At 27.0% G+C, this 13,046-nt stretch overlaps 1 protein-coding gene and 1 long non-coding RNA gene across 2 annotated transcripts in view; both read right to left on the bottom strand.

Annotated features, from left to right (window-relative positions):
* LOC106686345 (uncharacterized) overlaps window positions 1-12,792 on the bottom strand; it is a 20,510-nt gene extending 7,718 nt beyond the window's left edge. The window contains exons 1-8 of the mRNA XM_067048462.1: window positions 12,685-12,792; window positions 12,393-12,529; window positions 11,842-12,009; window positions 9,088-9,230; window positions 7,494-7,657; window positions 6,198-6,310; window positions 555-692; window positions 256-439 (exon numbers count right to left, since the gene is read on the bottom strand). Of these exons, the coding sequence (XP_066904563.1) occupies window positions 256-439; window positions 555-692; window positions 6,198-6,310; window positions 7,494-7,657; window positions 9,088-9,230; window positions 11,842-12,009; window positions 12,393-12,525 (1,043 nt within the window). The 5' untranslated portion in view covers window positions 12,526-12,529; window positions 12,685-12,792. The remainder of the gene's footprint in view (window positions 1-255; window positions 440-554; window positions 693-6,197; window positions 6,311-7,493; window positions 7,658-9,087; window positions 9,231-11,841; window positions 12,010-12,392; window positions 12,530-12,684) is intronic.
* On the bottom strand, window positions 839-2,018 carry LOC136796029 (uncharacterized). The gene is made up of 3 exons (XR_010843721.1): window positions 1,845-2,018; window positions 1,627-1,696; window positions 839-1,033 (listed from the first exon to the last, which is right to left on the bottom strand). It is a non-coding gene; the product is annotated as an uncharacterized lncRNA (long non-coding RNA).
* Window positions 12,793-13,046: the final 254 nt, after the last annotated feature.

The raw sequence follows: 13,046 nt of genomic DNA on the forward strand, positions 1-13,046 counted from the left end.
AAATAAAAAATCTTTAATTACCTTGCTTAACTTATATTTTTCAACTTTTTTTTAATAGGAGAAAACATTATAGGCTGATAACTAAGAATATATGGCTGTATAACTAAAGTTTTTAAATTTTTGTATAAAATATTAATGAGTAGCAATGGAACTTATAACATTTTCCCTTTCCTACTTATTAAATATTAATAAATGAGAAAAACTAATATAGTTTTAATTTATAATATAGCATAATTAATATATTTTAAGCATTATTGATAATTAAGCAAACCTGTAGCCAGATCTCCAAATGCTCCAACAACCATATCAATTTCCAGATTTTCATCTGTGTTGTTGCCGGCTAAACCAGCTTCAACTGCCAAGTATCTTAAAATGGCTGTTGACTGATAAAGAATTTTATTGTCCACTTCTAAAGTTGGAAGTTTCCCAAAAGGTGTTTCTGGAAATAAGAAATGAATCCTCTATTTGACGAACTTTTTTTTTCTATACTACTAATGTTTGATAATCATGATTTTTTTGATAAATGAACACTCTAATAAAACTTTAGAGCTTACTCTCTTTAAGCTGAGACCATTCTTCTGGAGTAACACGACAATCTTCAAATTCTTTTCCCATGTATGATAAAATATATCTTATAGGTTCTCCTAATGCCTTCACATTGAAATAAGATAATTTATACTGTGACATTTTTACTGAAAGAAGACAAATATAAATCTTAAAAATAAAAACTTTTGAACTGAAACACTTAATTTATAGATTTTTATTTGTATTTAATTTAATTTATAGATTTTATATATAAATTTATAGATAATTTGTATACAGAATTAAAAACTTACAAAAATGATAGATAGTGTAGATTTAATTGCCTACTAATGGTTATTTGCTGCCTGGAATGCTCGTGCTTGCTGAATCTTCCCTGGTAGGTGATTCAACTGTAGTAACCTTGAGTATCCATACAAGAATGCTGTGGTTCTTGCTGCATAATTATGTCCCCACTCCTCACCTGTTGGATTCAGCTTCAATTTCAATGTTTCTAAAAGATAGAATTGTAGAAAAAAATCAAAATCAATTAATTTTACAATTAAAATTTGAAGTTATAAACCAATTCTAGTTACTCTGTAATTTGCCTAATGTTATTTTTGAAAAGTGAAACCTGGATTAGTATTGAAGACATAATTCCTGAGGTCAAAATTGTTAATTGTTTTTCTAATAAAAATAATATATCAGAAAATTTTTTCTTGCAAAAAAAAAATAACTTCATAACTGTACATCTCAGGTATGGGGTTATAAAAATTAAATGATATGGGTATATTATATTACAATAATCATCGATACAATTTATAAATTAAGAGATTTTTTTCTATTCCATTTTAATGAGAAAAATTAAAACTGGTAGACCTTTCATCCGTGTTCTGTTAATAAGATGAATCCAATTATTTTCAGGAGAGTATAAGTATAAAATATATCTTATGCTTCATCTGACCTGGAAATTCTATTTGGATGAAAAATCTATATTATGTTTAATTTTTTGTGAATCTGGTACATTACAAACTGTGTTTTACATAGATAAACTAATTAGTATCCATGTCTATTCCAGTAAAAAAATGGATATCAGATAATACTCACTTTGCTGAATTTTCCCTTTTGGCAAAACTGACAATTTTTTTCTCGCATGTATAGCATTTTATATATTCTCCTATTTAAACAAGAAACTTCAAAAGAATTGTTTCAAGAACAAATATAAGTTTAAAAATATAGGACTTAACTAATCATGTAGCTAATTTAATCCTCACATAAAGTATTAGATAGATTATTATAATAATAGTTTTGTTTGTTTTACATACTTTAATTGCCATTTAAATTTTACCATGAAAAGTCCAATATCCATACATAATTCCATAACTAATCATGAAATTTTGAGTAATTGTTTTGAATACATAAGTATGATTCCCCCATTGTACACATAACAGTTATGGTTATTGGAACCAGTTACTACTTGTTACATATTTTATTTGATTAGTACTGAGAGCCAAAGTGAAAAAAATCGATATATAATTAATATGAAAACATTGGTGAATCTAGAGAAAAGTGGCGCCATCTGGAGAAAAACAAAATTTTTATCCGAAACAAAACAGATTTTTAGTTATAAATTTAAGAAAAGTTATTTTTTGGCATTAGTATCGGATAGGGTAGTATAGAAACGAGAAAGCAATAACTTCGACAAGGGCCCATTAGTCTACACACAATAACAATAGACGTGTATATGTGGGATGGTAAGAGTTGAGTGGCGCGCATCGCACCATATTTTTGGATTTCAAGCAGAACACAGACAGAATGGCAATAAAGCGAAAGATGGAATTTCAGATTGTAAGGTGAAAGAAAATGGGATTACGGAGGAAATTCTGAAATCCGACCATTCGAAACTTGAAGTGGAGGGGGTATTGAAAAAGTTCTACTGACCACTTTCTGTTTTACTGTCATTGTCACAAACCGAACAGAGGTCCCTTAGAATTTTTGTCTTCATTGCCTCCCTCAAGCGAAGGTTTTACGTTAACAACTATTGTAACAATAAGTTTGTTACGCTTACGCAAATAGTTAATCGTATTACCAACTATATATAGATGTATATAAAACAATGGAACAGAAAGTTAAATTGATCCATATTCGCTATTCTTAAAAGGGGGGTCAAAAATAGTGTAATTTAAGCTATTCAGGCTTCAATGTGTTAATGTAACATGGCATAATTACTATATGAGTGAATCGTTTTGTAACATATACGTGGAGAGTCGTGGAATTCAATAAAAACAAAGTTTATAATAATTCCCTTGTATGCAAATTTTCCGTATTGATGAAATCTAAAAATTAAAATATGAAATTCTATTTTAAGTAAATGAATAAAATGTTGGAAAGTGCATTGCCCTCTCTCTAATGCTGGCGCCTTGTAAGAGGTCTTTTTTTTATTCACTTGCCCTAATGAATTGGAAATAATTCAGCATTATACAGCATGGCATGAAAATCGTCTGGAAGCTCTGACTCTGTAAACTCTAGATTTCTCAGATAAAGAGACTCCAAAATATAAACTTTTGTCAGTGCCTTTTTTTGAAATAATTACTGGACTAAAAGATTTTAAGATATTATCGGTTGAATAATGATTTAACTTTTGATCTATTAAATTAAAGCTATCGGTTATAAGTAATTTATCTGATAAAATGTTTTGTTCTCACATCACAAATGTTTGGTTACACCCGCCATTCCATTTAAGGTCGATAGCTAAGCTTTACTTTATCATACCTACTCTTTCAAATAACAAACCACAACTAATCATCTCTATTAGTGAAAGCTAGTTATTAAATTAGGCACTGTCCTGAAAACAACAAAACGTTTAATAGAAATATCTTTATACAATCATTTTTCATTCGAATTAAAAATGACAATCATTTTACAAGATGAAAAATTATTATGTTTATTAGAATAAAACTTTACCAATTATTTCAAATAGTGGTCATATCTCATTAAGGAAAAATAGTATACACTATATTATTCCGGCACTTATTTAACTTTTTTTTTTGGAGGTGTTAATTTACTTGAGTTTAAGAAATATAAAAGGTTTTATTCCATATTACATGACTTTAGAAGTTTTATATATATTGGAATAGAGTTCATTATCGATATTTTGAACATTTTAAGGGGTTAAAAATATTTCATCTTAACAAAATTTAATTTAATGGTACTGGACAAGGAAAATGTGTCTTAAAATAAAAAAAATTTTGTAAAATCCAGTAATTTTTTTTTAAGAATTTTTATTTTCATTATTTGATTGTTTTTCCCTCCTTATTTCGGTAATGTTGGAAGCACTGTATTATAAAGGGTATTGTGAAACATTTATAATATTCTTCCTTCTTGATTTCTGTTAGTTTTCGTTTTCAAGTGAATAATTTAAATTTTGTTCTACCAAAAGTTTAACAAATGAATAATTTCAAAATCTAAATAGCTATTTGATGTCACCAGAGATGGTTCAGGTTAATTTTGTATAAGCATTCTTCAACTGCTAGTCATTTACTCAGTCCTAAATAAGTTTTTAATTATATTTCAACCGTTATCTCCCTTATTGTTTTTAAACTTACCAATTATTAAGACCAATGAATCAATTTGTTATATAGATGAATTGATATTCTCATTAATTGCATTTTTCTGCTCATCTCTAAACATTACTGTTTCCAAATTAATGTTTTTAAGTAACTTTCAATATTTGAAATAGGAATAAATATTGTGGGAAAGGTTTCTTAAGAATAAAAAATATATATAATGGAATCAGTTATAACCCTGGTAACTTCCCTAACTATTGTAATTGAGTATGAAGAAATTTTCTCATAACTTCAATAATTTGAATACATTTTGTTTTGTTTATTCAAATTAGAGTGTTGGAAAATGTATTTCCTGTTCAAAATTCTGTATTCGAAAGTTGGCGTTTACTTATTGTTTTTCTTTTGGAATTATCAGACAAAGCATATTTTCATATTTTAAAATTAATCTAAAATGTTACGTATTCTTGATAAATAATACTGTTTTAGTGGCTGAATTTTGATGATGAATTAATGATGATTAATAGAAATTTTCTCAAGTTTTAGATTGACTGAAACTAATTGAATGATTGTTGAAAAACTAATTTTTTTTATTCTATGTTCAATATCCTGAAATTATCAGTTGCAACAGGATGCACATCTTTTTTTTTTTTACAAGAATAAGTTTGTTAAAGTTTGAGCCCTCATTGAGGTGTGTCCGTTTAATAGTAGATATAGTTTTCCAAAAACAGCTTTTTTCTTTATCTTTTTTTTTTTTAAACAAGAAATCACTATTTTGTGACTTTATTTTGCAAAATATCATGGAAACTGAAACTGCAACGATCATTATAAACTACTCTAAAGTGAATTTCACCAGCTTTTCATTTTGAGTATTAAAAGATGTCTGTACTCAATATAAAATTTTTTAAATTTAATTTAAAGCAATTGCTAATGATCATCTTTGTAGGAGTAGCAATTTCTATGATATATATAAAAATAAAGTCACAAAATGATGATCTATGTTGTTTTGAAAAAAATTCTGTTTTTGGAAAATCTAGCTCGGGTACGACAAAATATACATTTACCAATTCCTGTTTAATAGCTAGAAATAAAGTTTTATTAATTCTTGAGGGAAGTAATCTAAATATTATACTATTAATATAAATATTAATTTATACTCTTTTTAAAAGAATGATGAAAAGAAGCTTTCATAATCATTTTTATGTCATTATTAAGTTATTTATAAATATTGATATAAATTTTTACTAACATAATATATTTCGCTTTTTATACTATATGTACAGGTTTCTATTACATTGTCTGGTCTGGTTCGGTTATGTCATGGAGTTGATTACTGATATTAAAAAGTATAGTTTAAATTTGAGTGGATTTGCTTATTTACTGTTGGAGGCATCTGTTTAGTTTTTGTTGTTTCTTAATCTGCTGGGTTTTAAGGCCTAGGTGGAAAGTGAACATCAAGAAAGAAACCTGTGTCATCTCAGAAAACAAGGGTAAGTTGCATGTCTCAGTATTTTTTTTCTTATTTTATTGTTTTTACCTTTACTAATGTTTAAGGTAGGTTTACATATTACTTTAATCTGGGCTATGTGTACTCCTGCAAACAATAAAGTGTACATGGTCACCTATACTACTATATATATATATATAGAGAGAGAGAGAGTCATTGTATACTTTTTTTGCTTAATGAAATGAAACGTTAACAGTTCATATATAGGTATATTTAATGAATTTGAACGTCAATAAATGCAAAGAATATCATTTTTTAATATAAATAGGTCCCAGTTTTTTTTTTATATCTGCTATCCAATTTACCCTCGGGTAGAGAACAATCAATTAAAGATTTAGGCATACTTTTTGATTATAATTTAAATTTTGAAAATAATATTTCAACCATAGTTTCAAATCCTCTATCACAACTTTATCTGTCTATGGTCTGTCCAATTTTAGAATATTGCTGTGTTATTTAGAATCCATATCAGAAAACCAATATTGACACATTGGAAAGTCTACAAATGCATTTCCTATGTTTCCTTTGGTTTTGGGAAACAGGAAAAGGAAACTCCAAATGGCTATTTGAAATCATTGGTCCTGGTGAACATTTAACTCTTTAATAACTTTTGTTTATAAACCCTTCCATAATATTGTTGATAATCCTGATCTTCTCCGATGTTTCAACATTCATGCACCTCCTCATCAAATCAGGCAACTTTTGACTTTTGCTATTATTTCTGGAATGAAATTGTATTAAGTTTTCTACTTTACCAAGTATGATGTCATAATGTCAACACAACCAAATGCTATTTATTTGGTTCAGTTCAGTTTATCTCAACTAAAAATAAAATATACAAATTTTCAAATATATTAATTAACTTTAGTTAAGGTTACTTTTTGCTGTTTGTTGCAATATACTTTATACATAATATAGATTAAATGGTATATTTATGAGGAACTGAAACTGGTTATTTTTGTTATTGTTTTTATTTGTAGCTAGATTATTCATCTATTAGGTTTTCCATTATATTATATAAAAATATGTTATAATATTATATGTTATAGATTATGTTCAATCTATATGCTTGAAATTGTAATTAACGTATGTAATTTATGTTCTATTTGTTGATGTGTTTTTACTTATATTATTATTATTGTATTATTTTTATATGTAACTGGGTTTACCCTGGATAACTAAATTTAGTATATATATTTATATTTAGATTATTAATATAATTACTTAATTTTTCATTTTTATTTTGTTTTAAGTTGAAATAGTCAAAGAGAAATATAGGTATTACAATATTACTAGAATCACATCAGAGATATCAAAAGCAAGATTTCTATAGTTGGTAATAATGATATGCAGACATGCAGACCGAATCTTACACATTCCTATCATTACATGGTTAAAGCATACTATATCTGATTCCTAAGCTAATTTTTATTTTTTTCTTAAAAAATATTCATTAAATTAGAAAATTTTTCTTTTATTTTGGAATCAACAATTTTAATGATTATATCAAAAACCATTAAAAAAAAAATCTTTCAAATAAATTTTATCAATTTCATATTGTTATGTAAGGTAAATGTAATGATGATATAATTAGTCAGATTTTTTAATAATCCAGGAGAAATTGTATAGATTGTGATAATAATATCTCGTCTTCTTATCTTCTTGTGGTGATTACCTAAACATACTTTTTTATCAGATAAAATGTTTTTGCATTATTACGGATCCTCGATGAAAAGTGGAAGTAAACATTACAGGTGGTTAAAAACAAGTCATATTTTTACACAATATTGAACAATACTGAAAAATATATTTTTAAAAAATAAACAAAATTTTTAAATAATTCTGTCAATGAAAAAATTTCAATGTTCAACTATTTTATTCCTCAATGTATTGAAACAAATCACATTGGTGTATTTGGTCTTCTCTTCACCCATTCTTTAATTCTTGGTAAAGAATGGATTCGGTCTGTTAGCTCCTTAAAGAAAGGGTATTTTTCAGTTAAATCAATCCCGATTAGGCCAGGCAAAGATGTACAGTAGCCTACGATGTAAAACTCAGCCCATGATAGCTAAAAGGAAAATTTCTTCTTTTAATAAGTAAAACAAAATCTTGATAAAGTTATAAATAATATTAAGAGTAAAGTAATATTTTAAAATTATTAATTGCCTTATTTCAAAATCAAAATTAGAGACATATTCTTATGAATCTAGAGCATTAACAATAATAATAACAAGAAATAAATAACAATAAAATTTTTTTTAATTTTGTCCTCAAAATCACATAATTAAAATTTTTTGTGATTAAAATATAATAAATTGTTTACAAAATTATAAATAATTTTTACAAGTACCAAATCTTCAATATGTACATTAAAAATTCAAATAGTGATAAAGAATGTTTTAGTGGTTCCGAACTGGTGGTCTTCGGACCATAGGAGGGTCTGCCATATATATTGTAAGGAGTTGTTAAAATTGGAGTGGGGTAGTTCGATGTGTAAGGAGCTGTGATACTAACTACCAGGACCTGGGTTTGAATCTGGCTGGGATAGATAATTATTTATTCTACTACTGTAGTCGTGAGTCCATCCTGTGAGTTCAGGAGGTCTCCTGGGGCACACCCAGCCTCTATAAAGTGGGTACTCTTGGGAAATTGGGGGAAAAGCTGATGGTCGAGGATGATATAGGACAAATCACCTCTTTGTTTAATAATTGTTAAAAAATCAGTACTTCCTTAAAATTAGTGAACCTCTGACATTTCATGGTTTGGAGCAGTTCATTATTATCGATATTACTGTCAGAACTGTTTCATTCTTTATCTTTCCTGATGTTTGAGTGTTATTTAACTGATTTTGACAGATAAATGTAGATACTCGAAATCTCTCAAAAGTTTTGAACATTTTTCTGGGGGAACCCAAGTTGGAAGAGGGAGTTCAATTTCTTGCTTAACGGTCCATAAACTTCTTTAGTTTGGTAACCACTGGATTATTTGAAGAAGTAATATTAATATAAAAATTAAATTTAATGATTTTAATTAAAAAACTTAATTCATATAAATTAAAAACCATACTATTAAGATTCATTTCAAAAATAGTATGATCATTTCGTCTGATCAGGACCGGAGTTAAGGTGCTATAACTTTGAAATTGGTTTAAAGCTATTCTGAGTAACTTTAAATTTATTACATAGAAAAGAGACAGAATAAAACTTATAACTGATTATAATTAAATAAGATTAGGAACCTTGGAGTACTCTGTGGAATTTAAAAACTTTGGTTATCACCTAATTTGATTAATTTAAAATAAACATGCAAATTTAAAATAAATCATCAGAATCAATTAAGTCATTTTTTTTTTTACTTTTTTCATTGAGTGGCGGTCCCACAAAATAAAAAACTTTGACCCTCAACCATGGTTTGTAGTATAGAACTCCAATGGGAGTCTTGGTCAAACAAAAAGAAGTAATTTTTCCTATATAACAAATTTAAATTTTTATCTCTTACCTTTCCATTGGCCAAATATCCTCCATTTTTCTTCAAAACGTTTTCAAGACGTGTCATGTAAAATGGAACAGAGTTTTTAATGATAGATAGTCTTAGATTTTCTTTGTCTGTTGGATTTTCCATTTTGAAGAATCTGGAAACCTCTGTAAGAAAATAATTGACTGTGAAATATATGGATCTTATAAGTTTTTATTTTCTGAAACTTGCACAATTAGTGAAATAAAAAGTAATATCTCTCTTAAATTTATCTCATAATAATCAAGAAAAAATTATATTATTTATCTTTGGCAATATTTAGCAAAAGCTGTAATTAAATTAAAAAAATTAATCATAGATCAATATTTCAATGAATGGTATCCATGGTATCCATGAGTCATAATATTAATTAAAAATAAAATTGTATTTCTGAGGTGAATAACACTGTTTTTTTTTCTTTCTTATTCTAAGCCACATATAATATTATTCTTAAATAGGATTTGGGGAAAAGGATAGGATGTTTCTGCACAAGGTGCATTTTATGAGATCACTGAAGAGGGAAGTTTTTGTGAATAAGGGGATTCATAATTTTCTATTCCAGTAACGGGGTTCACTATTTTTCTTAATTATCAGTTAGTACGGTTTAGTCCTTCATCTAGTCTTAGTCTGTTTAGGTATATTCTCGACTTCTGAGGCTCATCCATTGGGCCAAATTCTTGAGAAGAGGATTAAGCATGTCTTGGAAGCTGCTATAGTTAACATATAATAATTATTGATAATTCAAGAGGGAGTTTACAAATTAGTCTATTTTTATAATTATGAGAGATAGGTTGGGGAGAATATGGTTGGGGGTGCGGTCAAAGAGAAACACAAATAAGTTGGTGTAACCTATTTTGTAAAACTAGTTTAACCTATTTGTAAAAATAGGTTACACCAACTTATTTGTGTTTCTCTTTGACCGCACCCCCAACCATCTTCTCCTCGTAGTCTATTTTTAATTTACTGCTTATCTTGGAATGTTAATAGAACATACTTAGTAGTTTCTTTTATTCCAAAAACCCGATATTTCAAATTAACAAAAAAAAAAAAAAGAAAAAAAAGTGTCTGAAATTAATATCTGCTATAGTAATTTATTTGGTGCTTTTCAGTCCTTATTTAAGGCTACCAGAATGAGAACAGCTTAATTCCTAAAAACTAAAAAAAAAAAAAAAAAAATAGATAAGAACTATTTTGCAATTGTTAACTGTGATTTAGTTTAAAATTAAAGCTATGAGACATGCAACTGTAGGGGTAGGGGAGAGTCACCAATTTTAAATAAATATAAAGGTTATAAAAATTATGGGAAGATCGCTGATGGTCCGTTTGTAATATATAAAAGGAAGATGGTCCAGATGCGGTCAAAGAAAAAACTCAAATATTAATTTAATTATATTAAACGCTTTGTAGGGCTTTGTCAAGGCTAAAAAAGATTTAAAAAAATAAAATATTTTAGTATTTATTTATAATATTTTACTGTTTGTATCTTTTTTTTAACGCTGATGAAGCCCTGCAGCGTGGAGCGAAACGTTGGCTCACATTAAATTTAAATTAATTACTATTTGAGTTTTTTCTTTGACCTCACCAAGACCATTTTTGTTTTATATAAAAATGTTTTTTCATAATTTTTTACTCTTATTATTTTACTTAACAAAAACATGTACGCATTTTTTTAAAAATGTAGAATAAGACAATAAATATTAAAGAGATTTTAATGACCTTAAATTACATATTAATATAATATAAACATACACACTTCGAGTAAAATAGGTCAAGAAAAAACAGTATGTATAAAACAAGTTCATATTCCTTTTCAACATCCTCAAAAACCCTATTACTAATTATTATGCAATAAAAAATTTTCTCAATTGTCAAAAATATTGAATTTGTTTACACATTTTCCTTGATAAACTTAAACCCTTTATTAGTTGAGCATGATTTGACCAAATTCAAATGCTATGTTACTATTAGAAAGACTTTTTTTCCTCTTTCTGATAACTATAAAGTTTCCAATTTTCTAAATTCGAAGGCAACAAATAGCCACCTAACAATCAAAAATGCATTATGTTATGTATTAAGTTCGAATTGGCAGAGTTGGATTTGTGCCATTTGGCATATTTTAATGTCCTTATATTAAAAATTGAAGATTTTTGTTGAGTTCACTAGTAGCTTAGAATGTTTTTCTTAATTTTTGGAAAAAAATAATAGGATCAAATGGTATTGAAAAATTTTTTTTTTGAAAGCTGGTATTTAAGGATTTTGGGGGGTGCTACAAAAAAATATGAACTTGTTTAATACTTTTTTATCAACATTTTTTACCTTCTTTATCTAAAGCGACAGCTCTCTTTTCATTGGCCTTAGTTCATTAAAATCTCACCAGCAAATTTTTCTTATTCTACATAAAAATTATTTATATTTGTATTTTTATATGGAGAATAATGAGAGTAAAAGATCATGAAAAAACTTCAATTAATTGTTAAAACTGTAATATTTTTTTTTTTTTATTTGATCCAAGAAACAAACACCGAAACATTTCTCCAATATTTTAAAGTGTAAAATCACATAAATAAATTTATTATTAGTTGGGAGCTCCTTCACTGTCCTCATGTCATATTCATAAATATTTTTGTAAATAAATTTTTTTTCTAACTATCTTTCTATATTAGATGTATTGAATTATCAAATTAGTGTATTAGAAAATAAAAATTTTGTAAGTTATTATATTAATAATAACCAATTTACCTGCGACAAAGTCCCCGAATGCTGCAACAATCATATCAATCTGAAAGTTTTCGCAGGCATTATTTCCGGCTAAGCCTGCCTCAATAGCTAAGTACCTTAAAATGGCTGTTGATTGATGAAAAACTTTTCCATCAATTTCTAATAAAGGAAGTTTTCCAAATGGTACTTCTGCAATCAAAAGATAAAGTACATTTTAAATATTATTTATAGCTTGAATATTAATTTTTTGGCTAGCTAATTACCAATGGTTTTTAAAAATATCTAATTAATATTAGATATTTAGTACCTATATAGTTTATTGATATATGTTATCAATAAATGTTTGTTCTATTTACAATTAGCTATGGGAATTCCGATTTGCTTTAGTTTTATAAATATTTCTAATTTGATTATCTATACATGTTTTTTTTTCTTTTTATCTTTAATGGCGACTATATTTGGTACTTAATATCTACAAAATATCTAATATTATTTAAATAAATGATGGATTTTCCTTTAAAAAAAAAATTAAATATTTCATGAAGAGTAGATATTTTTCTACCACGACTGACTTTCTTTAAGTTGAACCCAGTCTTCTCTAGGCATCCGATAATCTTCGAATTCCTTGTTCATGTAGTAGAGCATATACCTTATTGGTTCTCCTAGTACTCTTATATTAAAATATACCAATTTATATTTGGTCATATTTCTGAAATATAAAATGATGGATAAGAGATAAAATCCTAAGAAGTAAAAATATTTATAATTAAAAAAAATTATGATTTCGCTATTGTGTATATTTAAAAAATCTATTAAAAAAAAAAAATAGTGTTGTAGCACAAATTCAATTGAAATTAAACTTACCAGTTTGTAATCTGATGGTCTCAATATGTAAACCTGCAATCGCCACGTATGGGAAAAAATGATCCCTAGTATATCTTTTATATCTTAATACTACTTCCTCTCTCCCACTCTTAGGGATTAACTTTCTTTAGGTTCTTTAATCGTCATTCTAATTTTGTTTGTTGTAGGATTATATTCAACGTTTTTCCGCCTAAATAAAATAGCTAAAAATCCTTGATGGTTTATCCATAGTTTGTCAATCTTTATCACGATTTGCATCTGTATATTTGAAGTAAGGAGGTACGAAGTGGTATTGAATCATGGAGACTCATCATGGAGAGATGAAATTGTTTTTTAACTATAAAATCGTTTTAAATAAAACA

The sequence above is a fragment of the Halyomorpha halys genome, unplaced genomic scaffold (assembly GCF_000696795.3).
Source record: "Halyomorpha halys isolate HHAL.00 unplaced genomic scaffold, Hhal_1.1 Scaffold810.1, whole genome shotgun sequence".
Classification (NCBI taxonomy): Eukaryota; Metazoa; Arthropoda; class Insecta; order Hemiptera; family Pentatomidae; genus Halyomorpha; species Halyomorpha halys.